The following is a 16,360-nucleotide window of genomic DNA, read 5'->3' on the forward strand; positions in this document are numbered from 1 at the left end:
AAAGGGGGAAGAAAAAAAAAGATGATTCATTCCACATCACAAACATGACCACAGACAAAGAGACTCTTGGAGCTTTTACAGTCATGTCTGACTTGTGCCGTTTCACGCGGGAGGGATAACAAGATACTGAACATAAGTTACACCGAGAAAAGTCTTACGGAATTTAACTGCAAGGAAGACAAGAGGTTCCAGCTGTGATCATTCAGCACAGCTCGCACAGTCTGACAGGCCGATCGAGACAGAGGTTTGTAGCCTCTGAAAGGAATTTGGCCCAAAAATAGGGCAGGGTCCCAAATGCTTTGTGAGAACGCATAAATATCAAGCTTTCCTTTGCAATTACGAAATCCCAGGGAAAAAGGCAAAGACGCTCGGGCTAAATTTGGACGGGGACATGCAAATGTCTGTCTTGTTTTCCGTCTTGTTTACAAGCTTGCCGGGGTTTGAAGTGGCGTGGATCTGACTGGGGAATTGACTGGGGATGTGTGTGTGGCGGGTGGGGGGGGAGTGAGGGAGGGGGGGTAGTGGGGGGGGGGGGGGGGGGGGGGGGGTTGAGGGGTAGCAGAGCAAGTCTGCTGAGACTCAGTTCTTCTTTAATTTCTGCATTAAGGAGCCGGCTAAATTTAGTTCCTCAGTGCAGCCTCCTGCTTTTTTTTCCCCTGACATGTGGCAGAGCTAGTCAGGAACTTGCCTGTTTTAGCATGGATGATTCATATTCAGGTGCCTTCAAAAATAAAAGGGCAGGATCTTAAGCCCTGCTGTACAAACAAGTGGCTGAAGAGACAATAAGTAATAGCTCTGACTATTACTCAGCCGTGGGTTTGGATAAAAAAAAAATTTAAAAAAAAGACTTCTAAAGGCTTGAGGTGGCCTACATCGTTTAATCGATGGGTTCTCTTTCGGGGCACCAGAGAAGCGAGGCCCATGGTGCTTGTGTCTGATCTCTGAATGAGAACAGTGAAAACCATTTAGGACTCCAAATTCACAAAGGAGCCACAACACGTATCTTGGTGCGACGCGCCCTAGTCTGTGGCAACAGAGGGTTAAATATAACACTGTGGAGCCAAAGCCCAGCCTATGTCTGCCACATCGTAAATATCAAACCGATATGCTTACTGCTAACGGCAGGCCAGCACAAGTTTCAGGCTCTGGGGAGCTCAAATCTCCATGGCGCGGTCATGGGCAACATTGCTTCCTTCACTAATCTCCATATGTTGACGTGTAAAATGCAGGACCACACACAGGCCCGAATGCCTCGGAGCACAGCATCTCACCTGCAGTTGGACACCTTCCAACCACGCAGCGTCGACACAGGTGGTAGTCTGAGGGGACTGGCTACCTCCACGGGAGCCTTTGAAATGGCTGCGAAGCTGTGCTAATGGACGTCTTAGTGGAGTGGAAAGAGCGAACTCAGGGGCTGATGTAAGGGCAGAAAGTTCCAGATGAGTTACTTCTCTTCAGCAGACTCACCGTCTCTGTAGTTCCAAACAGTTAGCTACCGCTAATGTGTCCCACCCTCGCTCGTTCTACTGCGGAACACAACATATTTTAAAACGCAGAGGTAAACTAGTTTGTTGACGCAATGCCCAAAAATGTGTGCTTTCTGTATCTAAAACGCAATTTTAGACGTTAATCTATAAATCGGTTTCAAATATTATTTTTCTCTAATGGATGGTTTTAAGAAGCTTATACATTCAACATGTCCAAAAAATGATACTTTATCGTTTTAGAAATCTGAGTATAGGTTCAGACAATCTGACATGTGTCTAGTCCGAGGGCAAACATGTCAAATGGCATTAGTCAAGGCCTCCTTTGGACCACACAGACCTTAAACGGTGAAATCAAACTTAATCAACAGAGCAAGGGCCTAAATAGCAAGCTGTGGGCGCCCTTTCAACTACAAAGGCCTCGCCGTAATGGTGTCGTTTCGAGCTGCCATACGGAGCAGCCTACTGTAAGCAGCACAGAGAACATGTCCCCAAAAAGGCCTAACAAGAATCCCTTTTATTCCGGGCTCCTTCAAAGTGCCGACCACACAGATGCAAGTTCCCGTGGGTCGTCTAAGACGAGCCTGGATACATTGAAAGTCCCCACATCTGAGCGACAGGCTTTTGGAGAGGCAGAGAACCTGGGCAGTGTATGCACTTGTCTTCATGTGTGGAGTGTATTTTCAAACCTCGCCAAGCCCTTTTCCCCAATTCTCTACCTGATGCGTGTGTTTGTGCGCGCCGCATGCAAGCCTACGGGTCTGTTCCGCCCCCCAGAGATCCGTGACCTATTTGGAGAAGAATTTGCTGAATGACCTCAGACCACTATCCAGGATGTGGAAACGGGGGGTTCAGTGATTTTCAGGATGGAACTATGGATTTCTTTTACCTGAGCTAGGCCGAGCACTGTACGGTATAGGCAAGTGCATCGTAGGTGGTCTCTCAGACAGCAGCGCATGAAAGACCCTGAACAGCCAGATATGAAACATTAATATTGATCCTCATAACTCATTCAATGCCTCTGACAAGTTGTACGCCACATTTCAAAAGACAGGCTATTGGAAATGGGCTTAACCTCCTCAATGCATTTTGTCGAAAGCCTCCCACATCAAGTTTACAGGAAAACGTCTTGGATTACAATTCCAGCAATGTGCTTCCCAGTTCTCCTCGTTGGAAGACAGCCGTTCCCTTGTTAGAGATACAATCCCCAGCGATGGCCATGCCGTTTCAGCCCAAACATTTAAGGCTTGACTTGTATCTCTAATGCCTTTCCCATGTGGAGTCCTTCAATAGGAAACAGCCATAAAAACGGAAACGACACACTGGCTTATTTCTTGCAACATGTGCATGCGCCATCACTATCCACTCTCATTCAGAGGCCCAATTAAAGAGACCCTGTCCAATTAAAGTTCCTGTGTGCTGCAAGGCCTGACGAGGCCTGAACTCGGCCTGTCAGGAGGAGTCACCGATGGCAATACTGCAGTGAAGTAAATAAGTTGTCATCAATAATGGAGGTGGAATCCTCTGAGTCCGGGCTTTGCTCTGTCTGGTCTTGCTCGTCCAGACAGGCAGACAGGCCCAATGCCCCTCTCCTCTCCGCTGAGCAGCTGCCTTGACTAATATCATCTGATGGGTTTTACCATGATTATTGCAGGGCTTTTTACACAACCCCTACGCTATGCATACTTTATGCAGAGGCTATGTATGGCTGTCAAGTCGCGATGCATACCGAGGGTGGCGGAGGAGCCCTGAGCTGTGGAGAATGTGGGGCTAAGCAGGCGTTTTCTTTTCCTTCGTTCGTCAGGAAATGGATGCCAAACAGGGACATGCCATTAAGAAAGTTATGTGCAAGGCGAACAGATAAGCTGGTATCTCCCCCCAAAAAATTGGAGTTAAGCTGTCACTACCGCAATTAGGAGTTCACCTTAACAAAATGCATATGTACTAACTTGAAATGAGAGGAAAAATCTTAGAGCTGTGAACAATGTTAGTGATTTGTCTATTGACTATTCTGAAATAAAATACATATTTTGGTCATTAGACAATAAATGTAACTTAGTAATGAGTTATGACACGTAGGCTATGGACTAGACATGACAAGGGTTTCAAAGTAACAAAGATTCTGACCATTTAATAAGACATCAAGCATGATATGGTCATTTAATGCAGGAGGATAACTGTAGCCTACTAACCCACTTGACCGAAAAATAACATAGGCTACTGTTTAACTAAAGAGAAGCAGCGCGTTAGTAAAATTACAAGGCAACCTTTAAACTACTCAAATATAGACTAATACTAACATATATATTACAGAGACGGATTTTAGCAAAATTACAAAACATATTGTCCCCAAAAATCTCAGAAAAAACTGGTAATCCGAAAATGCATGGGAAATGCCGCTACGAAGAGAAAGCAACCAGTTTCAAAGCCATCTTGTCATCTTGAACAAAAAATATATTTTGTTTCAAGATGCAAAGCTGATCATCGGTAAAATGTCGCGCGGGATACAATAGCTAAGAAGAACCCATTTCTGTGATTGATGATGAGATCAACCTGTTCCCTGGTCGAGTCTGGCTATGGCGGACACTCGGTGGCCAGGAACAATGGTTTAAACAAGCGCATAGTCAGGCATAATAATACAATATATCTTCGGAACCTTTATCATATCCTTCTCTGTAATCCTGTGCATAATATTGTCCTATAAGAATGATCCTGTTCCCACTGAGGATATTACCTAGCGTAGCCTATAAACCCATGAGACTCCCGTCTACCGGGTGACGTGTAAATTCGAAACGCATTCCTTTGATTGTAGTCCTGGTCACCAGAATCGATATTACGCCCCATCTCCGTATAACAAAATACGTTTTTGGACATGATAGGTCTAGTGCATGCATTAATACTTACATGCAATGACAATTTATATAATTTGATTTAAATATGGCATTTTGAGGTTAATAATTTCACGTAATAATCCTCCATTTAACGAATGTGGTTATAACGTTATAACGAAGGTGCTACACGGGTAACAGGGTAGGCTACGGGGGGGGGGCGAAGAAAGTAGGAAAAACACAAATTATTTTCGACATAGGCCGCTTTAGCTATAAACTCGCACTGACGGTCTGGTCCATCTTGGATTCAAAAATGTTCGATACTTTATCACTGTTGAAATGGTCATCCGCTATCGAATTCATGGTCACCAGTCGGCTTAAGCAAAATCGAGCCAAACTGTGGATCTGACATTTGCCTAACATGCAAAAACACCGTTTTAAAACGATAGTTAAGGGTCAATTGAAATTGTACAAACGTATAACTTCATGCTTCCGAAACCAATTTAAGCTACGAAGGACAAACCTGATTTTTTCACATGTCGTGTTAAGATAATCTATTTCGAATTTCTAACCGAATTTTTTTTACACCAAGTGTAGCTGGCGCTTGCATATTGTGCACTGATCTACACAATCAAATAAAGAAAAAAAGCATTAAACTGACCTGCGGAAATAACTGGTAGCATGTCAAACAAACACGCAAACTTGAACTTGAACGCAACGCAAATCCCTTTCGCTGATCTAGTGCGATACAAAGTAGCTTGAGTCGTCGATGGTTTTCATAACAATCCAAGCATCTACATTTTCAAGAGTTTGACATTTACATCACAAATTGAAAGGGGAATGATTAGTCAGCCAATGTTTTGCTATTTGCTTAGGATACAGCACTTCCCTAATTAACAGGCGTCTCGATACCCTTCCACTGAATGTGCTATAAGGAGAGCAATTGAAAAAACATACCAATAAAAACTTCATGCATTCTTATTCAATGGCATCATTTCTTAAGTAAAACATTTAAACATAATATGTAGAAGTCACCCAACTCTTCAGCACAACTCGTTTCAGCACCACAGCGCCACCCATGAGGGCTCGAGACAACAGACGCACTTATTTCTTTAACAAAATTATTCAAACAAACGCATCAAGACCATCAAACCTCTACTAAAAAGTGTGAAGTTGCCAGCATCGCATGAAAATATTCTTTGATGAGTGTTGATTCGCCTTTGATGCCCAGATTGCCATGGTGACCGCTTCCCCGCGGCCATGATGTCTGATCGATGGGAATTGAACAAAGAGGATCAATTTCCGATCAACGAGAGAACCGCTTTAATCAATGGGAGAAGAGAGCTCCAAAAGCGGCCACAAACACCGGCAAAGAGGGGCTCAAGAGCAAAACCACTACTCGACAACGGTTCTCCTCACACCAGGCTTCAAGAAAGCATAGCAACTTTAAGAGAAAAGGCTGACCTGCAACTGCTGTAAATCAAAGCGCTTCCAATATTGAAACATCGATCCCGCATTGGCCGCCATCTTGAGACATATTGAGACGGAGTGAGAGGCTGATAGAGAGAGCGCGAGGGGCTGGAGTTCAGTAGAAAGGAGGGGGAGTCCTCGCAAAACACGGAGCGGAGCGATTGAACAGGGCCATCGCTTATTGAACATGGGCGCGGAATGGAGTTATTGAACAGGAACCTGTGATATTGAATAGGGCTACGGAATAGAATTATTGAACGGGAGCTGGCAATTTCTTTAACTGCTAAAACACGGGATGGATTTTTCCAAGTAGAACGGCGAGCTGTGCAGTATGACCAGTATGTATTTTGTTAATGTTATTGGCATTGTTTTGGACAATTTTGTAGTTCTAGTTACAGCTATTATTGAAGTATGAAAAATAAGAACGATTCCATGCTCCAAACTGTTTATTTTTCGAATTTTATTGTCTCTTTCTTTCTTTGGTAAACTTGACATTGTTACTTATACATCAATGGTTTTAATGTAGTATAATTGAACCACGATTCTATATTTTGATGACGAAATCAGATAAATATAACTCCATTGGTTGAACTGTGTCCAACACTTTCGATTTACAGTGCTAGACACCTATAATATAGCCTACTCATCATGTTCTTAGCCGTTGCAAACTAAATTCGAATACAATGGTGACTTTACAGGCACATAGCTTATCAAATAAACGGTAATTGATTTGACTATAAAGTTCCATTTATTTGTATTTTTTCTTCAAATGTTTTGCACTGGCATTTCTCATCAGTCTTTCTCATAGAACTACTTTAGCCTATAATGTAAGGCCAATAGTTTAGATTTCAACCCTACATAGTGAATAAGCTACTTTCTCTATATATCAATAGCCTACTATTCATCCTGTATCTCCTGTGTATTTAATTTGAACTTGAACTTAGAAGAACAGCGCCTCTGTAGGTTTGCAATTCAACAAGCAGTCTGCGGTCGCAAATTATTGTTTTTCAACAGTCTCGTATGATTACGGGATGACCTGTTTTGATACGTTACATGATGGTTGTCATTAATGCATGCTATATAACATGCGAAAATTAAAATAACAGCTGAATCTGTAAGTTATTTACATGTATTCTGATGTATCTAAATTTCGTGTTTTATCTCTGGCAGATTTGTGTACATAATTCGTTTTCTTAATGTTCATCATGGATGAACATTGAGAGAAATATTATAACAACTTGAATATAGGCTTCGATGTTGAACATTGAATTAGTGCCATTAGAAAGAGTAGCCTAATCACACAAATCAAAATGTGTTTTTTGTGAAAAGCTGTAAACTAAAAATGGTGGCAAAATATACTTATCATATATGTTGTATTCTAGAATTGAACATTTATATATAATTGCAGATTGTTTTGGATGGTTTAAATGTATTGTTTCACTAAACAAAAGCTTGTATAGTACGTAGCAGTTGTAAAGTTAAGCTTCATTGAACTTTTGCCTTTGCTATAGCTTTTACAAAAACTTATCAATTAAACATGTCATGTAAACATGTCATATTAATTCTGCCATGTCTTGGTAAATATTTCAGAGCATCTAATATATAATACTGAAATATTATTGAATACTTTCAAGTCCACTCTCACAGCATTTACTCACATTGTCATTTGAGTCATGCAACTATACATTTAACATTCCCCATATGACCTACAGCACCACTGGAATGCAGACCAAACTGTAAATGTATGGAATTTATCATCCTTCCTCAGACAGTATGTTATCGAATTAATCCCTTTAAGAAGCAAGAGAACAAAAGTGCCTTCGAGGTGGAACATCTGGGGATTGTACAAAAACAAATATGCGTTGCAAGTACATGAAAACATGGACTTGCCAGTCAAACCAACCGAATGAGTGTTTGGCTTAATCTTTTTAGCCTTCATACTCAGTCTATACAAAATGCCTGCCTGCTTATTACTGGATGCTTTTTTACATTTCAAAGGTGACTTTTTCCCCTTTACCCACATTTCCTGTAAGCTGACAGGGTGGAGTGCACAGAGTGATTAAAAACCAAACTTGAAAGACAGGCCCGCTTGCCCTTTTAAATACACATAAGTGTGAATAAATACAAGTCTGCGGTCACATGAATGAGACACTATCATAGCAGTTGCCCTTTCTCCCAGCAGAAGCCTGTACAAGACAGCGGGAGGGTGCAAGCCCTGACGGCCATGACAGGTGTTGTGTTGAATGATTAGGATCCAAATCAACAGGCAGACACAAAAAGACAGACTGATATACAGACAGAAATAGGCCTTTTTTCTTGTTACTTTCTTGAAGCTTAGAGAAAACGAATTTAGCCTGGTGCACACTGTCCATCCAAAGCCATGCTTGAATTCTAAATGATCTTCTGTCACTTTAACTCTCAAATTGAATCGTTGTTTCATTCACTTTTGAAATGGCTAAGCAAAGTTACAGGCCTGAATGTGATCATGTAAAATAATGTAAGCCTGCAGAAACATTACATTGACATATATTATCCTATCAATGTAAACAGGCTTCGGTGAGAAGGTACAGAATGCCTTGACTCTCCCGAAACACAGGATTCATTCACCTGGCTCTCCCTCTGTGTTAACCTCTCATTCCTCCTTCAACCCCCCCCCCCCCCCGCCCCCCTAACATGCCCCTCCCCCCTATTTATCCACCTATCCCTCGTTCTCTTGTTCTCGCTCTTCTCTGACACCTTCTCAACGTTGAGTGAGTCTGAGAGATTTGCGGCGCCGTCAATCCTGGCACCATCACAGTCCACCATTTCAAGGTAATCATGCATGTGAGTGCGTCAGTATCCCAGGGACCCGCTCTGCCTCTCTCTCCCTCTCTCTCCCTCTGTCTCTCTCTGTCTCTCTGTCTGTCTCTCTCTCAGAGCTCCCAACACCTATCTGCCTTAACAAGGAGGCCTTTTGCCGTGACGCTTGTGTTTAGGCTGGGGAAGATGGGAACTGAACAGACACGGATGGGTGAGCTCGATAAAGGAGTGTTCATCTTCTGTCAGGAAAGAAAGAAAGAGAAAGAAAGAAGGGGAGGGAGTGAGAGGGGTGTGGGGGTTGGGTTATAATGATTAATTATGTTTGGGTTTCGCCAATTATAATGGAAAATTACAGTTAATCAGTTTGACACCACTGTGTGCTGAGGTAAAAATGAATGCCAACCTGAGTGGAGTGTCTCAATGTACAGCCCAGCTGATACCTGAAATGCAATTAGAAAGGTGTTAACAGCATGGAGGACATGTGGCCATTCAAAAAGACAATAGTGAATGTGTACCAACACTGTGTAGTCTGTACAAACAAAACATTGTTATTGTATGCCAACAAGACACATCAATAGAGAATGTTGGAAGAACAGTCACTGTTTCCCTCTCTTTGTCTCTGTCTCTGTCTTTGTCTCTCTCTCTCTCTCTCTCTCTCTCTCTCTCTCTCTCTCTCTCTCTCTCTCTCTCTCTCTGTGTCCGTCTTTCTGTCTCACTCATACACACACGTACACACACACTCCTTCACCCTCCTTCTCATACATGCTGTACACAGTCATGTTTTGCACAGGAAGGGCGAAGTGATCACCCTTCAGGGAGGAGAAGGGAAGAATGGAAGAAAAGAAATGAGAGGACCAGGGTTAAATAACCGTGGAAGAGGATGAGAGACAGATGGAGAGTAGCCCAGACAAAGAATTCGGCACTAGCTTTGGACACATTAAACAGTAAAAAGCGAGAGAGAGAGAGAGAGAGAGAGAGAGAGAGAGAGAGAGAGAGAGAAAGAGAGAGGCAGAGATACAGAGATACAGACAGACAGCCATCCGTGGTACACAGCATCGCAGGCCTGCTGTGCTGTGCAGAACTGAGGTGAGGATTGGGAGGGCCCCAGTAGACCCCTGCGGCTCTCTGCTCCTCCCCTCTCCTCAGCGAGGGGGCTGAGGGACCACTCAGCCCAGCGCCTTCAGTCCCACTGGCAATTTGTTTTTCTAAACCACCAGAGTCTGGTGCTAGCGCTATCGCTAGCCCCTCTCCTTCCGTCTCCCGCTGCATGTCGGATTCCTCCTGTCTTTTCACATCTCTTTTGCCTCTCTCTCTCTCTCTTTCGTGCCTCTACCCCATCTACCTTTCAATCTGTCCTCTGTGCACCTCTCCTCATTCATTCTCCCTTTCCTCCCCATCTATCCATCCCTCCCTCTTTCTCCCACTCTGGGCCCTCTGGGGAGCCCAATTAGGGCTGTCTCCCCCACACGCAAATCTACCCAGGACTCCCCACTTCCCCTAGTCTTTTTTTAATCAAATAAGGTTTCTCTAGAGGCTAGTCCTCGTTTTAAGGAGACGGCACGCCGGATTAAATTTTAATTAAGGAAATGCTAGCCTTTTAGAATACATTGAAAATGAATGGAGTTGGAGAGGCGAGGAAAGCCACCCGGCGTGTATTGTTGGGTGCTTGTCTGAGTGTGTGTGTGTGTGTGTGTGTGTGTGTGCGTTCATGTGTGTGCGGATGTGTATGCGTGTGGTGGAATGTCACGCACACCATTGTGCAGATGTGAGAAACAACATTACTGATGTCTGTTACAGATGTACGTTAAACAGATATGTGCATCTGGAACATTATCCTGTTCAGGATGTATTGACGTAAAGACTTAGAAGTTCAGTTTCATTGAAATGTCACACTAATCTCATGAATGGACAGGGTCTTTCTCTGGAGATACGTCGCCATCTATTGGTATTTGCGTAGAACTGCAAGTCTCACATTCGGTTTACAAAGACAGAAAGCCACTGAAAGTGGTTTCTTTACCAGAGGCTCATAAGTGCTTAAACAATGGCGTAATGTGTTATTAATTATAGCATTAATTCTATGATTTATTTCATTCAATACCCAAACCCATCACACCTATCTGCGAATCAACGTTTCAACTTTGTAACGTAAATCCAATATTGAAAGCGTATATCTCAGTATGAATAACGACACCAGAGACACTTGAACATTAACACATCACAGACACAGAACATAACTCCCTGTGTTTACACCCAGATCGGGGAAGCAACTCATTCAAACTGTGCACGTCTGAGTTCTCGTTTCCCACCAACCCCACACCACCAGGGGCCGCTGTGGCTCCGCGACTGACTGATCCGTAATGCGCTGAGCTCCCTAAAGACGGTGACAACAGAGCGAGCCTCGGGTGGATCAGCTCACAGAGCCTGTTTGCACATTCACCACAAACAGCCCACGCTGAGTGGAGGGCCCCTGCGGTGCGGCGGCGTTCAGAGGGAGATGGTGAATGTATGTAAACAAGGCTGTTGTGCAAACGTCCATGTATTTGTTAAGCGGCTGGGAATACTAATCTCTTTGCCTTGGTGACCAATGACACACTCGAAACTATTTGTGCTTTACTGGCACAGCAACGTTAAGGGAACTAATCATTTCTAGGTCTGCGGATTGCTGGAGGCAGTGGCTCACTTCCAAATAAATACCTCACCTGTGTTACCAAGCCTGGGAGGATTGGATCATTTTTTCTGTATATAATTTGATCTGTGACTGCAACCATGTAAATGTGGCCCCATTCTAGTCCACTAATGTACCTGGCCCACATTTCTTAATAGTTATGTCTTTCCATGCGGTGGTAATAAGGGCTTAGGACCCACAACCAAGAGGAGGACAGGCTTGACGTGATTGGCAGGTGTGGTGTGTCACTGTGTGGTCAGCGAGGATAGGCAAGTGAGGTGATTGACAGGGATTGTGGCACAGGAAGGGGGGGGGGGGGGGGGGGGGAGGCCTATGGACGGTGCAGAGAACTGGAGTGATTGACATGTGGCAAGGTTTTCTGCATATGTCACATGCCTGGCAGGAGCCCAAGCTGTCTGCGTTATTGTGAGAATGCAATGCCCAGGCAAGGTTGCCTTGGAGACCTTGAGTCTTTACTGCTGCCTGTGATTGTAGCAGCACCCAACATGGACACAACCTCCACCCCCACCCCCCACCCCGACTCCACACCCAGACGTGCCAGGTGCCACATCAATAGAACATTCTCCACAGTCTCCCCAAGCCTGTTTTTCTGAGGCATCATATTGTGTGCAAATGTGTTTTTTTTTCACCCCCCACACAAATACACACACGCGCACACACACACTTACCAGTCAGCTATAACAGGCATGTCCCCAAGGTTGGTTTGAGTGTGGAGATGAGTTACTGCATTGTAACAGAACAATGATCACCTGTTTTCCAGATAGTATATAAATAAATCTGCGCACACACACACACACTTCCAAGCCATATCTGTACTGCTGAGGTCAACATGAGCTATATTCTTGAGTATACAACTCAAGAAGGATTGTGTTTCTGTCTGCAATCTGCTGTTTAGCCAAGAATGCTGTGATCCCAAATTATTTGAGTGTTTCTTGTGGCGCTGAAGGAGAAGTGTAATCAACCACTTGAAAACAACAAGTATTCTCAAGACACTTACATGAACTAAGCATTTCTCACTGTCCCGTCAAAACATGTGACTGCATCCAGTTTTAGCGTTTAAATGAAGTCGTGTCATGACCTTCATGCCCTCGACCAACCCCGCTGCGGCCAATCTGGTCTGCCTAAACCCAATAATGCGCCCCTCCGATAGCTGGAAATCCCCTGCAGCTGTTCAAAGCACCATCTTCCACCACCGACGAGACGAGGGCATCAATTCATTACCGTGGTAATCTTGCGGGGGTCAGTGCCCAGCCTAATCACATGACCTGTCAAATCTTAGGCATTGACACTTCCTCACAAGTACCCAGAATCCACTGCGGGACAAGGGACGGATGTGAGCACCTGACCCGTGGGCCCTCTGGTCCTAAGATAGCGACGGACCAACAGCACCCTGCGTGTGTCCATTACAAAGGCTTAACAATGGGTGTTCTGGGGGCGGGAGGGGAGGTGATGGTCCTCTATATGGCTGGCATGCCTGGGTGATGCCCCCCACCCCACCCCCCCACCCCCCTTTGTCTAAACATAGCGCAGGTGGGCCCACAAAGCCAACTGTGTCGCTATATAACTGCGAAGGGTCATTCTTATGTGTCCCCGACTGTGCCCAGAGACGTGTTAAGAAGCTCCTCGCAATGGTAAGGCTCTTTTCTCACCTCTTCTTGGCTTCTTGATTGTGTGAGTGAGTGAGTGAGTGGGTGTGTGTGTGGCTTTATCATTGCTGTTTTCTAAAGAGCTGTGTGGAGAGGTTGTGAAAGGAATGGGACAGCTTCCTGCTGTGGTTAGCAAAATAATGGAGAATATTTATTGACATTTTCATCTAGATTTTGCATCCTCACTAGTTAATAGTACATCTATCTCTGTGTGATGCTTGATACCAACGTAAATAAACATTTTTTTTGCACGTTTAATTGGACAAACACCTCTTGTAAATATATATATATTTTTTTTTTAAGTATATAGTGTTTCTTCTGCCTTAGTTCAAACTGTTTTTGTCTTTAATATTTGTCTAATCCACTCACTCACACACATCACTATGTGACAATTACCATCAATTCAGCAATTATTTTGGCCACTGTCCCGTCAGTCTAATTTTCCCACAGAAATTACTTTGAACTAATTTTTTACTTGAAATTATTTTGTACTTAAAATTATAGAACAGGCTTTGTTACCACTGCACCATGAGCACATAACAGGTGTAAAAGATTGAAATGTAACAATCATCTCACCTGTGACTCAGGCACCCAAGAAGGCAAAGAAGAAGACGGCTGAGGCCAGCTCCAATGTGTTCAGCATGTTTGAGCAGGCACAGATCCAGGAGTTCAAGGAGGTGGGTTAGGATTTGTCCACTTTATTGTATTTGACAGTGTGTGTGTGTGTCTGTGTGAGTGTGTGTCTGTGTGTGTGTCTCTGTGTGTGTGTGTGTGTGTGTGTGTGTGTGTGTGTGTGTAATGTTCATATGAGTGGACATCAACAGTATCTAACGGTGAACATGGACAGTGCAGGATATAAAACTAACACACATCAGGAATGGCCTGGAATAAAAACCTTGCATTTCCTGACATTCTCCAACAACCAGGGTTGAGTAGAATTGCAGCCTACTATGTGTGAAGCTTCACTTCCTCTTTGGGTTTCCCTTCCAGGCTTTCACCATCATGGACCAGAACAGAGACGGCTTCATCGACAAGAGTGACCTCAGGGACACATTCTGTGCTCTGGGTGAGACGTGAACCCTTTTGCTAAGTCCATGTCCCAGTTGTACTTTGTGACGGCTACGTGTAACAAGTATGTCTTCCTGCAGGTCGTCTCAACGTAGGCAACGATGAGCTGGACGAGATGGTCAAGGAGGCCCCTGGCCCCATCAACTTCACCATCTTCCTCTCCATGTTTGGCGAGAAGCTTAAAGGTCAGACCGAAAACTCTTTGAGGCTAATGCTAGTGCTACATGCCATAGCTATTGTTATGCCTATTGTTCCTTGCTTGGCAGCCATCTTTGACTCACCATAGCCAAACCATTTAAAGGTTTGATAAGCCATACTTAACTACTTAAACTCTAGTATGAAAGTAAAGTACATAGAACTACTTACCAATGAATGAGGGGATTACCATAAATTAGTTTGTGGTGCTGTTTTGAAGCCCCTATATCTGTTAGCGCAGTTGTTGCTCTAATTGTAACAACATTTGCCTTTGTGCATTATAGGTACGGACCCCGAGGAGACCATTCTTAACGCCTTCAAGATCTTTGACCCTGAGGGAAAGGGTGTGCTCAGAGGAGAAGAGTAAGGCATATTCAATGATTTATTTTCAAAAGATAACCACGATCCTAATGGAGCTGTTCAAAATGACAGTCACTCTAGCGAACAAACGATTCTAGTACTCCTGCTCAATTGGTGAAAGTCATTCATGTCATGGTGGATGTTTCTAACAAGACATTGTTTTCCCCTTCCAGGATCAAATATCATCTCATGTCTCAGGCAGACAAGTTCACAGAGACTGAGGTAATGCACTTCTCCCTGGTTAACTGAGACTCGGTGGAATTCAGTTTGGTATCAGGCCCGCTTTGTGTCGGGTCAAGCTATACTTCATCCACTGTCTTAGACCCATCCATCACAGATGGGTTTTCATAGAATGCACCTCAAACACACTTATCCCTGAACCCAGCCTCCAAAGCCCCATCATGGTCTAGTGAAGTTATGGATGAATAAGATCACTCGGACCATCTGTAGCTCACAAAACCAGATAAGAGTCTTACTGTACGTCCAACTGACAGCACATCAGACCACAGCCTCCATCCTTCATACAGATCAGATGTCTGGGAGATAAATTGTCCTCCATGGGGGCTAGCTGCTACAGTAAAATCGTTTTAAAACAGGAAAGAAAATGACCCTCAGCGGAATAGAAAAACTCAAGAGTGAGAAATGATTAATGGATGCGTTGGTCTCACTGTCTCTGAATGATGGCAAACCTTTTTGTATTTACTGTTGTATGGACTCTCACCCTGCCAGATCAACGACATGTTCACCAACTTCCCCCTGGATGTCGCTGGCAACTTGGACTACAAGAACCTGTGTTATGTCATCACCCACGGAGAGGACAAGGAGCAGGAGTAAAGGAGCCAATCGCACACCCACAATTACCTGTCAATCGTCTTGGTCTGCCCTCCCCGTCTTCAGTGCCTTCTAAGTGTCATCATATCCCCTCCCACAACACACCATCCCCTTCACAATAAAAGTTTCATAAAACTTCATTGTGTGGTTATTTGCGAGGTGTTAGCAGGTGAATTATGATTGGGTCATTGCTATGTTGGATGGTATCTTAAACAAAACATTGAAAAGTGACTTATTAATCCATTAGATAAACTGATCAGGTTTGAACTAAAAGACACAACATACAGATCAATATTGCAATAATGCACAATTACTTATGACACACTTGTGCCACATAAAATGTACATGTATAGCATTATTAATACTATAACAAAGTACTTTCTAAAAGTCAATTTGAAGCACACTTATCTTTATCATTCTAAGAGTTTCTTGTTCTGTGTTGTTTAACACAGATAACTCTTTTCAGATATTATCTTTACAGAAGATAAGATTTAAAAGGCCCTCTTTTGGACATAGATTAAGTCTCGTCCTCGACAAAATGATACATTAACTGAAAGTCTTGAATTGTAAGTTATCTTGTTTTAGTCTGTGTCTGGAGAACTGTGCCTAGGAATACAAGATTCCATATATAGCATTTACATATCACACAAAAAACGACTTTCATATGAATACAGGGTCTAATTAACTGTAGATAAGATTCCTTCACAAATAAAGTCGTCATGGCTTCTGAGGGTGCAGTTTCAACACAAGTCTTTCGCATACCTCAAAAAGCTGATACGTGGAAAGACCCACACTCCGTCAAGATTAGGATCCATCAGCTTTGCATAACAGCATACCTCACAGTTGTGTTTAATGTCAAACAAATCTGCAATGAAATGTCATGTAAAAGTAACAAAGGTAACCTTTTTGGACCGTCTCACGCTTGGATGTGTTCCATTACAAATATTGAAAGGAGGTTTGCAAAAAGGAAATCTGAAGTAATGATTCAGGATA

At 43.5% G+C, this 16,360-nt stretch overlaps 2 protein-coding genes across 2 annotated transcripts in view; one reads left to right on the plus strand and one right to left on the minus strand.

Moving 5' to 3' along the window:
* Positions 1–5,845, minus strand: part of cux1a (cut-like homeobox 1a) — a 127,245-nt gene extending 121,400 nt beyond the window's left edge. The window contains exon 1 of the mRNA XM_084697821.1: positions 5,777–5,845. Coding sequence (XP_084553947.1) covers positions 5,777–5,839 — 63 coding nt within the window. The 5' untranslated portion in view covers positions 5,840–5,845. The remainder of the gene's footprint in view (positions 1–5,776) is intronic.
* A 6,989-nt stretch (positions 5,846–12,834) lies between these two features.
* myl10 (myosin, light chain 10, regulatory) lies at positions 12,835–15,502 on the plus strand. The gene is made up of 7 exons (XM_084697943.1): positions 12,835–12,898; positions 13,501–13,590; positions 13,904–13,979; positions 14,062–14,166; positions 14,461–14,539; positions 14,710–14,758; positions 15,266–15,502. The coding sequence occupies exons 1-7, from the start codon at positions 12,896–12,898 to the stop codon at positions 15,368–15,370; spliced, it is 507 nt and encodes a 168-aa protein (XP_084554069.1). The 5' UTR covers positions 12,835–12,895; the 3' UTR covers positions 15,371–15,502.
* The last annotated feature ends 858 nt before the right edge of the window (positions 15,503–16,360 follow it).

Source organism: Hypomesus nipponensis, chromosome 5 (assembly GCF_054491055.1).
Source record: "Hypomesus nipponensis isolate SF chromosome 5, ASM5449105v1, whole genome shotgun sequence".
NCBI lineage: Eukaryota > Metazoa > Chordata > Actinopteri > Osmeriformes > Osmeridae > Hypomesus > Hypomesus nipponensis.

Bases quoted from the DNA above. Each gene is read 5' to 3' on its own strand.
- myl10 (XM_084697943.1), top strand. The intron at 13,980-14,061 runs GTGAGACGTGAA...GTCTTCCTGCAG, and splicing joins GGACACATTCTGTGCTCTGG to GTCGTCTCAACGTAGGCAAC. The intron at 14,540-14,709 runs GTAAGGCATATT...TTCCCCTTCCAG, and splicing joins GGTGTGCTCAGAGGAGAAGA to GATCAAATATCATCTCATGT.